The 19,517-nt window shown below is 70.1% G+C and overlaps 1 protein-coding gene across 2 annotated transcripts; it reads right to left on the bottom strand.

Moving 5' to 3' along the window:
- Positions 1–740: 740 nt before the first annotated feature.
- On the bottom strand, positions 741–18,422 carry FASN (fatty acid synthase). 2 transcript variants are annotated; one of them, XM_044247177.1, is made up of 42 exons: positions 18,298–18,422; positions 16,544–16,677; positions 15,745–15,897; positions 14,441–14,614; positions 14,124–14,324; positions 13,886–14,008; positions 13,682–13,797; positions 13,473–13,607; positions 12,484–12,955; positions 12,214–12,401; positions 11,927–12,116; positions 11,250–11,344; positions 10,924–11,058; positions 10,638–10,841; positions 10,368–10,483; positions 9,896–10,071; positions 9,605–9,796; positions 9,442–9,522; positions 9,138–9,326; positions 8,740–8,919; positions 8,448–8,651; positions 7,626–7,930; positions 6,992–7,384; positions 6,752–6,916; positions 6,551–6,669; positions 6,181–6,335; positions 5,844–6,047; positions 5,519–5,669; positions 5,254–5,432; positions 5,039–5,158; positions 4,794–4,916; positions 4,458–4,681; positions 4,163–4,364; positions 3,917–4,068; positions 3,713–3,804; positions 3,298–3,449; positions 2,954–3,199; positions 2,538–2,726; positions 2,114–2,344; positions 1,802–2,025; positions 1,615–1,713; positions 741–1,499 (listed from the first exon to the last, which is right to left on the bottom strand). In XM_044247177.1, the coding sequence occupies exons 2-42, from the start codon at positions 16,668–16,670 to the stop codon at positions 1,110–1,112; spliced, it is 7,566 nt and encodes a 2,521-aa protein (XP_044103112.1). In that variant the 5' UTR covers positions 16,671–16,677; positions 18,298–18,422; the 3' UTR covers positions 741–1,109. The 2 variants fall into 2 exon arrangements, with proteins under 2 accessions (XP_044103112.1, XP_044103113.1); XM_044247178.1 differs by lacking the exon at positions 18,298–18,422 and having other exon boundaries at positions 16,544–16,700.
- Positions 18,423–19,517: the final 1,095 nt, after the last annotated feature.

Below are 19,517 nucleotides of genomic sequence, written 5' to 3'. Positions count from 1 at the left end.
GAAGAGCCCCTGGTCTGTTCTGGTTTCAGTGTATCCCTTGAGAAGCCTGGGGGTGGACCCAATCCCCCGACCCGGACCCCCTGGCTGCAGGGTCCAGCTCTCCCTGCCCAGAACTCACAGCTCCCCACACCCCACGGACCCACTGGGGTCTACCTCACCCCTTGGCTCTCGGGGTTCAGATGCTCAGGGGACCTCCCTGCCCCCCGACTTCATCGGATGCACCTCTGTCTACCCCAGCGTCTTGGTCAGCCTCTTGTTCGGCCTGGCTAGTCCTGCCGAGAGCAGCCTCGGGACGGCCGGGAAGGCCGTGTGCCGACGAGAGTCACACACCGGACCCCGACTCCCGGTCGAGAGCGCTCAGTCATGTGGGCGGGACCCTCAAGTGAGCAGAAGCCCTGGCGTCCCTGAGGAACAAGGAATCCCGGCCACACGCAGTGGCGCCGGGGACCCCACACTTGGCCTGGCCCATCTCTTCAGTCCGCAGCGGCGGATTTCCCGCGTCCCCGGCTGTGTGTTCCCAGTGGGGCTCCCTGTCTGAGGGCTGCGGGGAGCGGAGGGGCAGCCTGCCACCCCGGGTCCCCACGGCAGCTGTCAGAGGAGGGAAGGAAGGGTGACCGGAGGCCAGAGCTCAGGTGGGCTTCAACTGTGGGGAGGCCGGTGGGTGTTCACCAGGTTGGGGTAAAGACGGACATTGTCCAGACGTGGCCCTTGACACAGACAGTTACAGTAAATTCCAGAACTCAAGCAGCAACATGGATCATGTTTCTTGAAAAACGAATACAGACAAACACAGACCGGGTGCCCGCGTGCCCTGGGCTGCTCCTTTCCACAGGCCCCTGCATCATGGGGGCTCCAGGGCTGGGGCTCCTGCACCCCCCCGCCTTCCCAGGGGGGACGAGGCCCTGGCGTCTCCCCAGCGACGCAATAAATAGGAGAACCGGAGGGACGAGAGGGGGCCAGACCCCCGCGGGCCCCACACGGCACACCGCCCGCCGGCCGACCCTTCACAGACCCGGCAGGTCTCCGAGTCGGCGGCTGCGGCGGCGGGGGCCCGGGATGCGGGTGGGGTCCCACCGGCAGGACCCCGGTCCCCCGGGGCGTGGGGGCGGCTAGCCCTCCCGCACGCTGACGCGGGGCTCGGCCAGGGTGCTGTGGATGATGCTGAGGATGGACTCCAGGCCGCTGCCCTCCAGCAGCGTGCGGTGGTCACCCTCGACCACGTGCACGGACACCTTGCCGTCGCACACCTGGGACAGGTTGTAGTCGGCGCCCAGGCCCTCGCCGTACAGGCTACTGGTCTTGGCGCGCAGCAGCGTCACGTTGCCGTGGTAGGTGGCCCGCGGCGCGTACTGCTCCGCCGCACGCAACTTGTGGTAGAAGGAGTGCGCGGCAAAGCTCAGCTGCCGGCGGTCCAGGCCGGCGTGGCTGCGCACAATGAGGTCCACGGTGGCCGCCACGCGCTCCTCCAGGCCCCGGAGGGGCAGCAGTGCCTCGAGCACCTGTGGGCCGGGGCACAGGACAGCTGTGAGTGGCACCGGCCTCAGCCCCCCGCCTGCGGGGTCCGCCCGAGCCCAGCCCCGGCCCCGCCCCCCCGCCCCGGGCCCACCGACCCACCCTGTCGTGCTCCACGTCCACGAACTGCTGCACAAAGAAGCACATGGCCTCGGCCTCAGCCTCCGCCTCGCAGCCCAGGGTCATCTTGGCGCGGTAGCTCTGCAGAGGGACAAGGGGCCGCTACAGCGGGGGGCCAGATGGGGGCCGGGCAGGGCAGGGGGAGCCCGCCGACGCCCGGGGACCTCACCTGCGTGTAGGCCAGCACGTAGGAGTGGGAGCCGTCGAACAGGAAGAGGCTGTTGTGTGCGGGGGCAGGGCCGGGCTGTGCGGCCTGCAGCTGTGAGCACATCTCGAAGGCCACGCAGGCCCCGTACGAGTAGCCGGCGATGCGGTAGGGCCCCTCGGCCTGCACTTGGCGGATGCACTCGATGTAGTAGGCGGCCAGACTCTGGATGCTGTCCAGGGGCGCGGCTGCGGGGGAGGAGGAGGTCAGCGGCAGGCCGTGGGGGGGGACGCGCCTCACTCGGGGTGGGGACGGCCTCGCAGGACGGGTCCCCACCTCGGGTGCACTGCAGGCCGTAGGTGGGGATGCTGAGCCTGGCAGCCAGGCTGTGGAACACAGTGACGGAGCCCTCGATGGGGTGCACCAGGAACAGCGGTCGCTCAGAGCTCTGCACCGAGTTGAGCCGCGTCAAGGTGGGGCCCTCCGGGTTCACCAGCAGGGTGCTCAGGTTCGGCTGGGCCTGCTGACCGGCCGGGCTGCTGTTCTTGGGCGTGGTGGCCGCCAGCTCTGCAAGGAGGAGAGGGTGCTAGGGAGGCCCGGCGCTGGAGAAGGGTGGGGCGCCCGAGGCCCCACGAAGGGCTCGCAGGAAGGGGCCCGATGGACAAGCCCTGACCCGGGGGGTGGCTTCAGCTGCTCAAGAGCCTGCAACACAGAGGGGCACCGGGGGCCTCCCAGCAGCTCTGTCCTCACAGCCACGCACCTTTCGCCGGGCTGCCCTTTGAAGAAAGCTCCTGCAGCTTGCGGAGCGAGAGCTGCCGGATGTCCCGCATGGACAGCAACAGGTCATGCTCACGCTCCAGCATCTGCCGCACCTCGACGCCCATGAGCGAGTCCAGGCCCAGGTCTGCCAGCGTGCTGTCCAAGTTGACGGTGGCCATGTCTCGGATGCCTGGGGACGGGGACTCAGTTGGCAGTGCGGGAGGCGGAGGGGGCCCGGGTGAGCGCAGCATGCCGGCGGCCGGTGCTCTTCCCAAACCACCATTGCCCTGCTTCCCGCACGCAGACCCCACCCCGCCCTGTGCCAACCACGGGTGCCTGGCCTCTCCCGCAGCGAAGAGGCACAGCCTGTTCCCAGCCAGGACAACCGTGGTCAGCGGGGACGGTGAGCTCCCTCACCCAGGATGTGGGCCACGGCCTTCATGAGGTCCTGCTGGGTGTCGCGGTCTCCCTGGGCGGCGGTCTTCTTCTCAGCCAGCACAAAGCTGCTCAGGACGGGGTAGGGCTGGCTCAGGAAGAGATCCAGCACCCCCAAGCAGGAGCTCATCCGCTGAGGCAGCGTCCCGCCGATGACCGTGTCGTTGGAGCCCATCGCCTCCAGGATGAGGCCCACGTCTCCGATGGCGCCCCACTGCACGGCGAGGCCTATGGGAGGACCAGGGCCAGCGGGCCGGGGTGAGAGGGGTGCGCGTCGGGGTCGCGGCGGTTGGTGGGGGCTGCCGGGCGGGGAGCGGGCGGCCCACCTGGGAGCCCGTCCTGGCGACGCCTCTCGCACACGCGCTCCATCGTCGAGTTCGCGAAGCCGTAGTTGGTCTGGCCGGCGTTGCCGCGCCCGCAGCTCACGGACGAGAAGGCCACGAAGTAGTCCAGCTCGGGGCACGCCGCCCGGGTCACCCTGTGAGTGCTCGAGTCACACCCTGCCTGCTGGCCCGGCCCACCTGCCGCCACGCCCAGGAGCTCCGCCTGCTGAACCGCCTCCGCGGCCCTGAGCCCCCAGCTCAGGCCCCCGCAGAGGCCTGTCGCCTGGTCCCCGAGTGGCAGTGGGAACTGTGCTGCGATGCAGGCAAGGGCACGAGACAGCTGCTCCCGGCGCATGCCAGGTCGGGGCCAGGCCGGGCTGGGGGACGGGGACAGGGCTGAGAGGGCTGGACACCTCACCTGTCCAAGTTCACGGTGCCACTGTACTTGGGCTTGTTGACGTCCTGGAAGAACTCAGGAGTCTGATTCTCTAGCACGGCGTCTCTCAGGACCTGGGAGTCAGGGACTCTTAGCAGCTGTCCTGACCTCACGGCTCTGGAGAGCGTGGCCTGGGAGGGCCTTCCCTGGGGGGCCTGCTCGGGAACCCTTCAGAGTCACACTCACCACGGCCAGGTTGAAGACGCCTCCCACAGGCCCCAGCTGCGAGGCCTCCGCGATGAGGTTCCGGGCCCCGTCGAGCGAGCTGGCGTTGCTGGTGGACACCAGGACCTGCACGCCCTGGCGTCTCCACTCGCGGACTTGCTTGGCCTGGTAGCCTGCGGGACACGGGGTGGTGCGGTTGGGCCCCCTGGGCTTCTAGACCCGAGAGCGCAGAGCTGAGCGGGCGTCCCGGCCCTCAGACCCGCTCACCTGTGCGGATCCCGGAGCGAGAGGTCAGCACGAGCTTCTGGGCGCCGCGCAGCACGAGCCAGTGGGCCAGCTCCAGGCCGAAGCCGCCCAGGCCGCCTGTGATGATGTAGCTCTTGTGGGCTGGGCAGAAGGTCTTGGACACCGCGGTCATCAGCGTGGGCCTGGGCACCTGTGGCCCTGCCTCTGGCTCCTCCTTGAGCACCTGCGGCCCAAGCAGCAGCCGGACTCAGGCCCCCAGCGAGGGGCGGGGCGGGGGAGGGAGGGGAGAGCGGGGGGCCCCAGGGGCCGCACTCACCTGCACCACCACTTTGCCGATGTGCTTCCCCTGGGCCATGAAGCGGAAGGCGTCCTCCACCCGGTGCTTGGGGAACGTGGTGCACTTGAGGGGCCGCACCACGCCGTCCCGGATGCCCGCCCGCAGCAGGGTCGCCACCTCCCGCCAGCCGCTGCTCACGTCGTCCAGGAGCGAGTCCAGCAGGATGCCGTGGAAGGTCACGTTCTTCAGGAAGACGGCCATGCCTGCGCGGGCAGGGGGAGGGCTCAGCACTGGCGGCAGCCCCTCCGCGGCCGATCCTGCGGACCGCGCCCAAGTACGGGCCTCCCGCAGCCCGCCGCCCGCCGCCCGCCTCACCCAGCTGGTGGTTGTTGGAAAGGTCGAATTTGCCGATCTCCAGGAAGCGGCCGTGCACGGCCAGGCAGCGCACGCTGGCCTGCAGCTTCTCCTCCGCCAGAGAGTTCAGAACCAGGTCGACACCTTAGGGGCGGGGGTAAGAGAGGTCCTCCTGTCACCACCGGGCCCAGGTCCAGAGTGCCCGACCTGGCCCCGCCTAGGCCCGGGCAGGAGGCCAGGGTGGCTGTGCTGGGGACGCCGCTCACCCTTCCCGGCTGTGTGCCGCAGCACGTGCTGTTCGAAGGACGTGTCCCGGGAGTTGGCAAAGCTGGTCTCGCTGAGCTGGGGGAACCTGGCCTGGAGATACGCCCGCTTCTCGGCGGACCCTGGCAGGGAGAGGCGCGTGCCACTGAGCCAGGCTGTGGGGCTGGGGTCGGCGGGGGACGCAGCCCTGGGCTCCCGGGAGGGCCGGCGGGCTTACCCACGGTGGTGAAGACACGGCAGCCCAGGCTCAGGGCGATGGCGATGGCGGCCTGGCCCACGCCGCCGGAGCCCGAGTGGATGAGGACTGTCTCCCCGCGCTGCATGCGTCCCCGCACGATCAACGAGTAGTAGGCGGTGGTGTACACCACAGGCACGGACGCGGCCTCCTCTAGGGTCCTGCGGGCACCGCACGGGAGATCAGCTCGGCCCGAGGCTTGGCCACAGCCATGCAGGGCACTGGGCTCAGAGTCCCCCCGACTCACCAGCTGGACGGCACATCCCACAGGAAGTCCTCCGACAGCAGGACGGAGGTGGCCAGGCCTTCAGCCGGCACGAGCCCCATCACGCGCTTGCCACTGGCGTCCCGGCCAGAGAACTCCATGCCCAGCATACAGTCCCGGGAGGACCATTTCCCTGGGGGCAGACGGCGGTGCTGAGCCCTGCGTCTCCCGGGGCGGGGCGGGGCGGGGGGCAGTGCACAAGCTCAGGGACCAGGAGCCCCGGGGTCCCAAATGCTGCGATCGAGGACCCTCCTCCTCCCAGCCCCTGGCCCAGAGCGTCTGCCGCGGCCGAGGACGTGCTCCGCACCTGGGATGGCGTCGGGGGACAGCTTGCCCGTAGCCAGCATGATGTCTCGGAAGTTGAGGGAAGCGTAGTTGACGGTGCAGAGGTGCATACTGGGGTCAGTGGGCTGGGTGTGGCGCAGGGGTGAGCAGACCCAGCGGATGGAGGAGAGGTCCCCCCGCGTGAGAACGTTGACAAAGGCGTGCTCGGTCTCCTCCTCCGGCAGGCCTGATGGCAAGAGGGAAGCGGGGCTGCCACGGGGGCTTTCCGGCCAGGGCCCCCCAGGCCCCGTCACCCTCAGCCCACCCAGGTACAATGCAGGGAGCTGGTGGGGATCAGGGAGTTATCTTGGGGCGCTCACCATGCCCCAGTGGGAAATGGCGGAAGGCCCCCCAGGCCCCGTCGCGGTAGACATTCATCACGAGGTCCCCCTGTAACACCTTCTGCAGCTCCGAGGAGCCTGGGTCCATCTTGGGGGTGGGGGACGTGCTGCTGAGGTTGGACACCAGGATGCATCTGGAGGCAGCCAAACAGGTGAGGGAGGCTGGAGAAGAGGGAGTGGGGGGGAGAGAGGGCAGAGGAGGGAGAGGGGGCAGGGCAGGCAAGGGAGAGTCTGCACGGGAAAGGGAGGGAGCAGTGGAAAGGTGGGGGCAGGAGAGGGAGAGAGAGGAAGGGGGGAGGGCAGGGCAGGGGGAGGGGTGGGGGCCTGCAGCCGTGGGGCTGTCCCTCACCGAACCCGCTGCCCGCCGGGCTCCCGGCGGAGACAGTTCACCATGCCCACGACGCCCGAGGTGGGGCAGCTGACGGCTGTCAGCCACACGGGTCGGGAGGTGTTGTCTGCCAGGACGTTCTGCGGGATGAGGGAAGGGTTGGCGTCGGAGTGGGTCCCCAGGCCCGGGAGTGTGGTGCTGGGCGTCCCGGCCGACACTGACCTTCAGGGAGTCCACCCAGCGGAAGCTGGTGTCCTCCACGGGCAGGAAGATGGGGCTGTCCTGCGGGGCCGGCCGGCGGCACAGGAAGAGCGCGGAGCCGTAGAAGGACCTCTTCAGGGCCACCAGGTGCAGGGACGCCTGGGCAAACAGCCCCTCCCACTCATCCTGCGTTGGGGGCGGGGTCAGTGCTGGGCCCGTCTTCAGTGCCCCTCGCCCCCAGCCCCCGGCCCGCCTCTGCACCTGGCTCAGGAGGCTCTGCTGGCCTCGCTGCGGCTCCGGGCAGGTGAGGAAGGCTACGGTCTCCCCCAGGGGGTGTCCTCTGAGCAGGGTGTGTAGCAGCAGGAAGCCACCCTCCTTGAGAGCGGCCGCCATGTTGCTGAGGGCCGTGGCTGGGTCACGGAGTGTGGCCACGGCACAGTTGCACACCAGCAGGTCAGCCGGGCCCAGGCTGCTGGGGACGGGGCCCGCAGGGTCCCACTGCTCCTGGGCCAGGTCGTACTCCTGCAGCGTGGCCTGGGCGGCCTCCAGGGCCTGCGGGTGGCGGTCTGTGGCCGTGTAGTCCAGCTGGAGCATGGGCTGGGTGCTGAGCAGCGGTGGGACGCGGGAGTAGAGGCGGCCGTCGCCAGCCAGCACCTGTGGGCGGGGAGAGCACCCTGGCCCAGCGGCCCCCCAGGCATACACCCGGGGCCAAGCTGGTGGATGTCTGCCAGGACGGCCCACCCTGCTGCAGAGAACGCCAACTCGTGTCCTCCCCCAGCCCACCTTCAAGCAGGGCAGAAAGGTCAAGGACACAAGGGCAGCCTCGGCACAGCCTCCGACGGGGCCCGGCGCCGCTGACGTCCGAGCCTGCTTGGACCCGGCTCCACACACCCACCTCGACGACGCGCATGCGGGGGCCGGTGAGGTTCTCCAGGGAGGTGTCCACGCAGGCCTTGAGCGCCGGGCCGTCGAGCAGGCCGCAGAGCAGCGGATCCTCGTGCAGCAGGGACCTCTGTTGGGCCAGGAGCTGGCTCAGCTCCATCTGCAGGCTCCCGTTGAGCTGCAGCTGACAGGCGGCAGCCAGCAGCTGCGGCAGGCCCTGCTGCGGCGGCTCCCGGGGGACCTGAGCCCCGTCCAGTCCGGGCACCACCATCTTCAGCCCCTGCTGGGCCACCTTGGTCTGCAGGGCCCGTGCCAGCCCTGAGAAGGGGAGAGATGGCCACTAGGGAAGGGTCCCACCTGCACCAGTGTCCCTGGAGCCCCGCTCGGAGCAGGCTCCATGGCTAACCAGGCTCCCCGCCTGGCCCTGACCCTGAAGACGCGAACAGAGGGGAGGGACAGAGTGGGCAGCCTGGTCCTCCAGGACCGGGAGCCAGGCCTCTGGTATCATCAAGGCACGAGCTCCGCAGAGGGCAGACTCCCTACAGGGCACAGGCTCGGCGCCCCACAAGTTGTCCCCCACCTATCGGTGCCGGGGCGAGGACGGGGTGCAGTCTGCTGGGCCAGGGACCGAGGCCGAAAGAACGAATCTGTCCTCGTGCCCTGGGCCGACCCTGAATGCCGGGGGCCTCTCGAGGAGGCGGGTTTCCACTCCTTGTGAAGCAGGAGGTTGTGGAGCTGGAACGCGTCCGGCGAGGGGCTGCGTGGGCAGGGGAGACTCCCTCTCGCCAGAGGCAGCGGTGAAGGGCGGGGCACAGACGCAGGGATCGGGACTCACCCCTGCACAGCTGCAGCTCCTCCTGCAGGGCTGTGTCTCCGGCCAGGAGCCCCCCCTCCACGTGTGGGGTGAAGCAGAACTTCTCCAGGACGGGGGCCAGCTGTTCCTGCTGCCGCCGCGGGGCCACGGAGGCATGCAGGCCCGAGATGTGGGTGCCCCCGGCCACCGTGCTATTCAGGCAGCTGCTCACTACCGCGTCGGCCACTGTGGGGGACAGGCAGGGGCAAGCTGGGGGCGCGCGGGCCGCGGTGGCCGGGGGCACAGTGGGGCAGGGACCGGGACACGGGGCTACCTTGGGCCTGGCCCTTGAGCGAGTACACCTTCCGCCGGTGCGTGGCGGGGTCGATGTGCAGGGAGGTGATGCGGGTGGGCAGGCGCAGGCTGCGCTGGGCCGCCCCCAGGATGGAGAGCTGCAGCATGGCGTCCAGGAAGGTCACCCAGTTGTCCTTCCACAGCAGCTGGCCTGTGTTGCCTGTGGCCAAGGGGCCGTCAGTGTGGCCGGGCCGGGCCTCTCCCGCTCACGGCACCCTCCCCTCCACGTGCCCCCTCACACCCTGTACAGCCTCCCCCACCCCCCCGCCCCCACCCCCACCCCCCACCCCCACGACGGCTCCCGGATGCTGTGTGGCCTGAAGGGAGGCGACCCCCAGGCTTGTTCCCCGCCCCTCCCATGAGAACGTGGCACCCTACCTTCAAGGTTGGCCTCCAGGACACCCTGGAAATGGGGGCCATAGTCATAGCCACGCAGACGCAGCTCCTTATACACGTCCCCCTGGGACAGGCAGAATGCAGCCGTGGGGTCCGTGGGGTCCGTGGGATCCGGGCCATCCTGGCTGTCGAAGAGCTTGGGGTCGGGGTCCTCCCACTGGTACACCTTCCCTGGGGTGAGTGCAGAAAAGCCTGAGACGTGTCCCATGGACCTGGCTGCCAAGGGCCCCCCCAGGGACCCAGCCCCCCAGAGAGCCTGGGGCCCGGCCAGATGCCCGCTGCTCACCGCTCACGATCAGGTTGCCGTTCTCAGACACCTCGAAGGTGTGGGAAGCCTCCAGCAGCCGCACTTCCAGAGCCACGGTCCCTGTGGACAGCATGGCTGGCACTGAGCCGCAGGGGTCGGCCGTAGGCTCCCCTGCCCTCGCCCAGTGGCCGCCCCGCCTCACCGGTCTTGGGCAGGATGGTGGCTTGGTGCAACGTCACTCCCTCAAACACCACAGGCAGGTCGTCCATGTTCTGGCTCAGGGAGCGCGCCAGCGTCTTCCAGACCAGGCACAGGTAGCCGGTGGCGGGGAAGAGTACGCGTCCGTCGATGCAGTGGTCCACCAGGTAGTGGTCGGGGGACTCAGGACTGGTGTCTGTGTGGGCTGAACCTTAGTGCCGGCGCCTGGGCGGGCAAAGGCAAGCCCTGCCAGTGCCCACGGCCCGGCCCTTGGCTCCCCTCAGCCCCTCCTCACCGATGCTGTAGACAGTGGCCGCGGAGGAGCCGCTGGAGCTGCTGGGGAAGTCCCCGGCCGCAGGCACGTCCCAGGTCTGACTGTGGTCCCACTTGATGTGGGGGGAGATGAGGGGGGTCCCCCGGGGCACCGGGACCTCCATGGGTGGATACAGGCCGTTGGGGTTGGCATCAATGCTGGTGGAGAGGGCACGGTGTGAGGTGCACACTGGGGCGGGCGGCCTGGCCCGGGACTGCCCCGTCACACCCACAGCCAGCCGTCTCCCATGAGGCCCTGGAGGCCACCCGGATGGGGTGCAGTGGGGGCCGTAGCAAGGGAGCTTGGGGTGGCCTGGCACCCACCTCCCACTTCCTGGGGATGACTTCAAGGCCGCCGAGTGGCCTTATACAAATGCTTTGCTGTCGGGGAGACGCTCCGGGTGGCCCGCTCCACCCTGCCCCCACCCTAGCCCTTCCCCGGCGAGAGCACCCACCCCAGCAGGTGCAGCCTGCCCACGCTCCTGAGGAAGAACTCCAGGTTGTCCGTCTGGTCCTTCTTCATCAAGGGGATGATGGCGCAGCTAGACTTGAGGCCTCTCTTCAGGACGGCCTGGCGGGGTAGACGGGCTCGACCTTCCTCACCGGCTCCCACCTGCCCCCAGGCCCAGACCCTCGGCTGCTCTTGGCCGATGCCCGGAGACCAGGGTCCCTCCGGGGACCAGCTGGCCTCCCCCGCCCCCACCCCCCCGGGCAGGGTGCGCCACCTGCAGCAGTGCGTGGGGGGCGATCTCCAGCACCACGGCGTGCTCGGGCACGTGGTAGAGCGCCTCCTGGAACAGCACCGGGCTCACGAGGTTGTTGACGCTGTACTCCGCCGAGGACGTGCGGGCCAGGCTGCCCTGCCACTGGGCCTCGGGGATGGAGGTGCTGAGCCAGCGCGCTGAGCGGGGCCTAGGCTCCCGGATCACCTGCACACACGGCCCGGTCAGTGGGAGGCCTTGGCTGCCGCCGCCCTGCCTCCACGCAGCCCCCCGAGGGCAGCCGGCCCACCTTCTTGAGCGCCTGCAGCAGCGTGGGGGCAATGGCCTCCATGAAGTAGGAGTGGAAGGCCATGCCGCCCGTCCGCACCTCCTTGGCAAACACACCCTCCTTCTTCAGCTGCTCCAAGAAGGCGACCATCTCGGCCTGAGGACAGATGTCTGGAGCTCTACAGTGCACCGCGCCAACTGTCTGCCCCTGCGCGGAGCCGCCCCCGAGGGACAAGGAAGGGACCCAGGGACGCGCCTGGCCTCGCGGGCCCACCTGCTGGCCCCCACGTAGGAGCTGCCCCAGAGGGATGGGGAGGGAGCCAGGGACGCCTGGCCTCGTGGGCCCACCTGTGGTCCGGAGATGGTCACCGTGTCTTCGGAGTTGTGGCAGGCGGGCACGATGCCGGGGGGGCAGCGCTGCTTACACTCCTCCCAGGACAGGCCTGTGGGCAGGGGTGGCCTCAGGGGGCGGGCTGTGGAGAGCCAGGCGCACACCACCACCACCCCTCCCCCGCGAGGACGGTGCCGCCCCAGGCAGGCCCTAATGACGGGTGTGGTAATGACCACCGCGGAGCGGGGCCTTTACGGGCACTTTCGCTCCTGCCGCGTTTGATCTCAAGGGAAGGTGTTCTCTCTGTTGTCCCGTGGGTGGACAGCTGGGTCTCAGAGACTGGGCTTTGGCCTCCCCCGTCAGCACCTCAGGGAGGTGGCTCTTGGAGGTGACCCTCCTGTCTCTAGCCCAGCCCGCCCAAAGCACGAGCAGGTGCCCGTGGAAGGGAGCCACGGCGAGCCACCCCGACACTGACTCTCCCGAAAGCCCTCGGGCTGCTTATCTACAGGTGGGAGCTGGTTCTCAACCCCACGTGGCTTCAGCCCTCCCTGTGGCCGCCATGCTGCACCCAATAGGGTGCTGGGGTGGGTGGCCACTTCTGCCCCGTGGGAACATACGGAGCACCAGGGACGACACCCCCACCCCGGACCCCCAGGCTGGCAGGGGGAGGATGGGGGACCTCGGTGATACCCACCCACGGCCGCCATGGCTCCCGGAGGAATGCTGGCCTCCTTGATGCACTGGCCCCGCCAGTAGGCGGTGAGGATGGTCTCCTCCCGAGTGAGACAGCCATCGGCGTAGCCGCAGGCCACCTCCCCCAGGGAGTGCCCAATGATGCCGTCCGGCCGCACGCCCATTGAGGTCAGCAGGTCTATGAGAGCGATCTGGGGAGGGGGAGATGTGACACGTCACACCAGTCCGGCCACCAGCACCGTCCCGGCACCCCATCCTGCCCACAGGCCGCTGGGCCCCGGGGCACACCTGGATGGCCGTGAGACTGACGAAGGCGTGGACGAGGTCGTCAAAGGTGGCCTCATCCTTGCTCAGGAGCAGCTCGGACACCTGCAGACCCAGGGGCTTCACGACCTCGTCGGAACGCAGGATGGACTCCCGGAAGCCGTGCAGGCGCATGAGGCTCGACCCCATTCCGTGCCACTGCGCGCCCATCCCTGTCCCAAGGAGACGGGTCAGGGCTGCCGGCTGCCGGCTGCCTGGCACCCACGCTCCCCCAGGGCGGGCCCGGGCTCTCACCGGAGCAGATGAACCAGACCGGACGCGGGCCGGGGGGCAGCTGCGGCACCTCCTGCACCTCCAGGCCGCCGTCCTGCACCCCCAGCATCGTGAAGCCCCGGAAGGGCATGGAGGCGGGGGGGCTGCCCGCGATGTCGTTGAGCATGCTCACGAAGGCCGGGTCCCGGTGGTGCTGGTGACCCTGCTCCAGCAGGCAACGCACGGCCTCCGCAGTGCGCCCGCTGGCCCGCAGCAGACGGGGCAGAGTGATGTGCGGGGTGGATGGCGAGGGCGGCCGTGAGTTGGGTCTGAGGACGACGTGCACGTTGGAGCCCCCGAAGCCGAAGGAGTTGATGGCCACGATGCCGCCGCGGACAGGCAGGGGCCGGTCCACCACCTGCAACCGCCCTTCCCGGAGGGCGGGGATCTCAGGGTTCGGGCTGCAGAAGTGGAGGTTGGGGGCCCAGAGCCCGTGTTCCAGGGACAGCAGCACCTGCGGAGGCTCGCAGTCAGCGGGATAGCCGGCCCTGGAAGCTCAGCACTGTTGCCGGAGGCCTGCCTGTCCCCAGCCTCAGCCCGCCACGGTGCAAGGACCCAACGATCTGACCTCAAGTCCCTTCCCTTCTCTGGGCCTCCTGCCTTTACCCGGGGCCCTGTGGTGGCCCCTGGATGAGTGGGCTGTGGGCCTAGACACAGAGGCACCGCCCCCCACCCCTGCCAGGGCTCCCTCCAGGTCCCAGTTCTTGCGGCAACCACAAACAGGTGACTACGTCAGCCCGAAGAAACATAGAGCACCGGCAGCTACAGTGCGGGCTCTCCCCACAGGCCACCCGGTCCTCGCTGCCCCCTGTTCTGGCTGAGTGTCTGACCCACAGAGAGCAAGGGGGGAGACCGGTCATTGGCCTGGACCCTGCTGTCCGGGCCTCCGTGGCTCACGCCCCTCGAGCATAGCCGTGGGACCCCCCGACCCCGGCCTGGCAGGCAGGATGGCTCTGGACTCGCCCACCCACCTTGGCCAGTGCCGCCAGCCCTGAGGCGGGCTCTGGGTGCCCCATGTTCGACTTTGTGGACCCGATCAGCAGCGGGTCCCGGCGGGTGGTGCAAAGGGCTCGATCAATGCCATTCAGCTCCTGGGGGTCACCCACCTGTGGAGGACAGAAGGAGGGTCAGGACCCCAGCTGAGTGCCTCTCGGGCGCGGGGTGCTGGCGGGGCACTCACCTTGGTGCCCGTGCCATGGGCTTCAATGTACTCCAGGGACTCTGGGGCCAGCCCGGCTGGCTCGTACAGGGAGCGGATGAGCTGCTCCTGCGCCTCCCCGGAGGGGAAGGTCACACCTGCAGGACGAGCAAGGCCTCAGCCCCTGGCCGATGACCCCTCGCGGTAGCCCGGCCCGGGGCCCCTCCACCCCCGGCTGGCACCTACCTTGCTCCTTGCAGCCGTCGGTGTTGGTGCCGGCATTCAGGATGGTGGCGTACACGCGCCGGGCCAGGGACTTCTTGGTCAGTAGCATGACCACCACGGCCTCTGAGCGGCAATAGCCGCTCCCTGTGTGCAGAGTGCCACTGAGGCCCGGGGCGCTGCAGACTCCCAGCCCCCAGGCCAGGTGCTCTGGTGGGCTCCCAGGCGCCCACCCCATCCCCTGCCACCCGCCGCCGCTCACCAGACTCATCGAAGGACCTGCAGACGCCCTCGGGGCTCAGCATGCCCAGCTTCATGAACTGCACGGACGTGTTGGGCTTGAGCAGGATGTTGATGCCGCCCACGATGGCACTGGGGCACTGCCCGCTGTGGATGGCCTGGTACGCGTTCTGCAGAGCCATGAGGCTGGACGAGCACGCCGTGTCCAGAGCAATGCTGGGCCCTGGGCAACAGCACAGTGTGGGGGCCCAGCGGCGGGAGCCATGTGGCCTCCCCTGGGAGCCCCGGCCAGCGATCCTGGGGGACCCAGGGGCCCAGAGGGCCTGAGCGGGCACCCACCTTTAAAATCAAAGAAGAAGGAGAGACGGTTGGCCATCATGGCCCGCTGGCAGCCCACCATGCTGTAGCCCACGAGAGTCTCGGGGTCTCGGCTGAGGGCCTCCGAGGCCTCGGAGCCGCTCACGCCCACCCAGACACCGGTGTGTGTCCCTCGGAGTGACGCTGGGTTGATGCCTGCAGGAAGCAACGGTGAGACCTGGCGGCTGGGCCTGTTGTCCAGCTCTGGGGTAAGTCCTCCCCTCGTGGCCCGACTCTGGAGGGGCCTGAGCCGAGCAGCCAGCCCAGGTGGGGTGGAAGACAGGTAACTGGGTCCCAGGGAACTTGGGTCCCAGGAGACAGGTGGGGCTCCAGGCTCTGGGTCAGGCAGAGGCCCGAGAGAGCTGGAGGGAGGATAGAAGGCAGCATTGTCTTCAGGACACTCCCCTGGCCCCTGGTGTCACCAGTAGGGTCTGGCAAGCCCCAGGACCAATGAGCACCCGAGCGCCAAGGGCAGCCCTAGGACAGGCTCAGATAAGGAAACAGAGGAAGACAAAGGGTGAGTGTCCAGGCTGGGAAAGGAGGGACGGACCCCGGCCAGGCCCCGGGGAGCGGCACCCAAGTTCTCTGCTCGCCCTTCACCCCAGGGAGCTCTGTGCCGGCGACACTGTTGAGTTCAGGACCCGGGGGCTGGCCGGCTGTGGGGCAGGCGAGCGGGCAGACCAGGACTGCACCCCTGCAGTGCGGCAGGTCGGCCCCCTGCTCCCCCTCAGGGCCGGGCTCCTGCCACCCACCTGCCAAGTGCCACACCCACGAGGCCAGCCTCCTCTCCCCACCAGGCAGGGCTCCTAGGCCCCTGGGGTGGTAGGGACCGGTCTGTGCCCCGTGACAAGGGACAGCTGTCTCAGGGCCCTTGTACAAGGCCAGACACAGCCCAGAGAAGGGGAGAGCAGAGGGCATGAGTCCTGGGGGCCGGCCCCACCTCCCGGTCTGCCTGGCACTCCACCCTCGCCCCAAGAGCAGCTGTCCTCTGGGGAGGGAGGGGACTGGGGCGTCAGGGCATGCCAGGGACACCTGCGTGTTGTGAAACCCCAACCTGCTCCCAGGCCCACGCCTCCCGCACCGCCCAGAGCCCACGGGCCCTGAGCCACAGCCCCAGAGAGCCGCAGTGCCTTGGGCTGCCTCCTCGGTATTTCTGTGTCTTTAGACTTCTGCTTTTAGAAGTGGGAAAAGGCAGTGATGTCACGATTTCTGGAGGTGGGAACCTCAGGGACGGGCCCCCAGCCCCGAGGAGGCCACGGCTGGCCCGCAGGCGCGTGGGGACCCACCTCCATCCAAGATGGCCTCGTAGGTGACCTCCAGCAGCAAGCGCAGTTGGGGGTCCATCGTGTGAGCCTGCTTTGGGTGGACCCCGAAGAAGGAGGCGTCGAACTTGGACAGGTCCTTCAGCTTGCCGGACCGCCTGGGCAGGCCGTAGAGCCCTGCGGACATAGGCAGTGGAGGGCTGTGGAACCCGAGGGACCAACGGCAAAGTCCCTGCCGTGACAGGGGGCCGTGAGCTCCTGAAGAAGACTGGGCAGGGGCCAGTGCTGCTGGGTCTCGGGGGCCCTGTGGGCGACACCAGCCCTGCTTCTGAGCAGGGGCCCCACTGGGTAGCCATGTGGGAGGTGGCCTCAGAGCAGAGCACAGTGGGGACGGGGCTTCCTCTCACTCACCACTGCCCCAGCCGGAGACCCCTGCCTGCCCTAATGCTGCCTGACGGCAGCGGCCAGCCCAACTCCACCGGCTGACTCACACCCCGCAGATCAGGTACAACGGCTCTACAGAAGAACCTCCTGGGCGGGAGGGAGTCAAACCAGCTTCCCGAGAGAACCTGGCATCTTATCTGGCAGTGCCTGGCTGGGCTCTGAGGGACAGGGTGGTGGGCGGTGGGACCAGAGGTGCCTGCCCCACCTGGCCTCACCCTGGACCTGCCCCCCCAGTGGGTCACCTAGCTCGGCCGTGCCCAGGCTTGGCTCTCGGTCCCCAGCTTTGCCTCGGTGTCCAGGGCCTCTGCCGCTGGGACGGGGGCTCAGGCTGGAGCCGGTCTGCCCCGCGTGGGAGGGGAGTGCAGGGCCGCCCACTCACCGGCCTTCCACCTCCTGTCATCGTCTGTCACCATGTCTATGCCGCCGATGAGATTGGTCCAGAACTCCTGCATGTTGTCCGACTCGGGCAGCTTCCCGGACATGCCAGCGATCACCACCTCCTCCATGGCTGTTCTGTACAGGGAGGGCAGTGTGGGGGCCTGGTGCTGGTCAGCGGCAGGAGCCACACCACCAGGATGCAGCCTCCCGCCCTCTCCCCGGACTTCCCGACCCCACAGCACCACCTATGGGTCTGAGAGCTCTGAGACCACGATCCAGGTGGCCAGCTCCTGCGCCCTGCCCTGGCCAGGAGAGAAGCCCCAAGTGCATGGGGTGGGGGTCCATGGCGGTCCAGCCAGCCCTTACTCGTCATTAGGAGGATCGGGCCCTCTAGCCTTTGGCACTGACCTGTCCCATGTGGGACCCTGGCCTGGGTGACTACCCCGTGGCCCTGCTGCCCTGTACTGGGGGCAGGTGGGCTCCGCACCCGGCTGCTGGGATGCTCCTGGGACAGGGCCATCCCGGAAGGGCCAAACTCTTACCGGGACAGGGCCACTTGGCTCTCAGTCTGTTGGGAGCTGACCCAGGGAATCAAACAAGCAAAAGAGGGTACCAAAGTCGGAGGGGAAAGCAATATGCGAGCTGGGGGGAGTACCAGCCTACACGGACCAGTGGGCCCTGCCCCCTACACGCCAGCTTGTTCTCCCTAAGGGCAGCCCATGGACTGCCAGGGTTTGGGAGGGACATGGGGGTCCCAAGTGCCAAGCCCCTGCAGGTGGACCCACCCTGGTCTGACCACCCAAGCAGGGTCCAACCTGGGAGACCCGTCCTTGGTGAGGAGCCGGGCAAGTGCTGCTCACACCCGCACACCTGTGCAGGTGAGGCCTCAGGACACCCCCCGGCCAACCACCCAGACTCAGGTCCCCCAGGCCCCCCTGCACGGAAAGCCCCCACCCCCCTGAGCACGGGCGCTCCTGGGCGGCTCCCGGAGGAGGGGGCAAAGCCAGGCTTGGTCCGGCCACTTCCGCCAAGGCCCCAGGACCTCGTGGCGCTAAGGACCAGGGGACACGCCAGCCTCCGGCCGCCCCGGGTCCCCGGGCCTCTCCGAGCAAGGGCGCGCGAGCGGAGAGCAGCGTCCTCGTCGCGTGGCCCCGCGTGCCCGAGGCCCGGCCCGGAGGGAGCCCCCACCCCCAGCGCCGCATAAAGAGCCCTTGGGCGGCCGGGGCGGCCCGGCTCGGGGGCGGCCGCTGCCTCCAGAGAGCGCCCGCGGTCCCCCTACTTGCTATTCACCGAGCGCGGCGCGGCCCGGGCAGGGGCTGGAGACCCCGCGGCGCCACCTCGCCTCGCCGCCCGCCCGCCCGCCCGCCCTCCGGCGCTCGGGGCTCCGCGCGGCGCCCACGTGACGCGAGCCGGCTCCCCCCCGCCGCGGCCCAACACCCCGGCCGCGGCCCTCGGCACCGGGGCTGCGGGATGCGGCCGGGCGCTGCGGGCCTCGTGGCCCAGCCCGCGACCAAAATGGCTGTTCGCGGCGCGCCCGGCGTTCGCCCTCGCCCTCGCCCACCCGCCCCGCCGGCCCCCGGCGCCCCGCGCACCCACAGCGGGCGCCCCGGAGTCCGCGGCCCGACGGCCCGACCCCTCCCCGCGGGAGCGCCCCGAGACTGCAGCGTGCGGGCCGCCGCCCCGGCCCCCCGGGCCCCGCCGCCGCCCCGGCCCCCCGGCCCCCCGGCCCCCCGGGCCGCGCCGGGCCGCTCGTACCTGGTCTGGCGCGGGCGGCGGAGCGGGCGGCGGAGCGAGGATGGAGCGGGCGGCGGAGGGGAGGCCGGGCCGCTGCCGTCTCTCTGGCTCCCTCTAGGCCGGCGCGACTCTATTTAACCGCGGCCGTCCCCGCGCGGACACGCCACATGGGCTGACAGCTTGGCTGCGCCGCCCAGGCCAATGAGCGTCGGGGCTGCGCCCCGGGACCCGGCGCGCCCCCGCCGATGGGGTGATGCCGCGCGCCGCCGAGCCGCCGGGACCCCGCGCGGGGGCGCGCCGCCGCGGGGAGCCGGGCGCTCGGGGGGCGCCGGGAGGGGCGCCTCGGCACCCGCCCCCACCCTCCACCCCCCACCCCCGCCCCCGGCTTCCGAGCCCCGCCCCGCGGGCCCCCGCGCGGAACCGCCGGAGGCGCACGCGCACGCGCCGGGGCCCGAGCCCCGGGGCCGCCCCCCGCCCCCTCCCGGGGCCGCCCCCCGCCCCCTCGGGCCGCGGGGCCACGTGTGCGCGCCGCGCGGGGGAAGCTGGACGGGGATGTGCTTGGGCGCCACTCGGGGACCACGCTGGGGGCACGCCGGGGGGCTGGCCGGACCCCCGGGAACACCGACGGACCTGCCCGCGCTCTGGCCGCGCGGAACGGGGCTGGCGTGGGGGGGGGCGGGGGCGGGGCCTGCTCCGCCGCCGCGACCAATCGGGGGCCGGGGGCGTGCGCACCGGCCCAATGGCGGCGCGCGAGTGGGCGTTGCTAGGCGATAGGGTGATGGGCCGGGCGGCGCGGCGGTCGTTGACCCCTGCCGAGGGCGCCCCGGGCGGGGTCACTGCCGGTCACCGCAGCGCGGCGCGGCGGGCCTCCCCAGTCCCGCGAGCCGGCGCGCGCGCCCCACGGCTCCCGGAGCCCGCGGGTGGGGCGTGGCGCGGACACCGCTTGGCGTGGTTGGAACAAAGGCGCCCCCCTGGGCAGAGGCGCTCGCGCGCGCACGTGGCCGCTTGCACCCATGGGCGCGCACACCCCCGGCTGGAGGCTCCGGCCGTGCGGCTCCGCGCACTCCCCAGCTCACGTGCTTGTCCAACTTACAGAAGGACCTAGGCTTCCAGACCCAAAGGAAACCCACCGCCTGTCTGGGGGACAGCTGACACTCCAAGAGGGCCGCCTCCCTCCCTAGTGGCCATGCCCTATAGGACCCGGGCGCCCTATGGGCCCCCCAGCAGGTCCTTTGTGAGGC

Source organism: Neovison vison, chromosome 5 (genome assembly GCF_020171115.1).
Source record: "Neovison vison isolate M4711 chromosome 5, ASM_NN_V1, whole genome shotgun sequence".
Classification (NCBI taxonomy): domain Eukaryota; kingdom Metazoa; phylum Chordata; class Mammalia; order Carnivora; family Mustelidae; genus Neogale; species Neogale vison.
The sequence above is the reverse complement of the archived record's forward strand: the minus strand, read 5'-3'. Positions and strand labels throughout refer to the sequence as shown.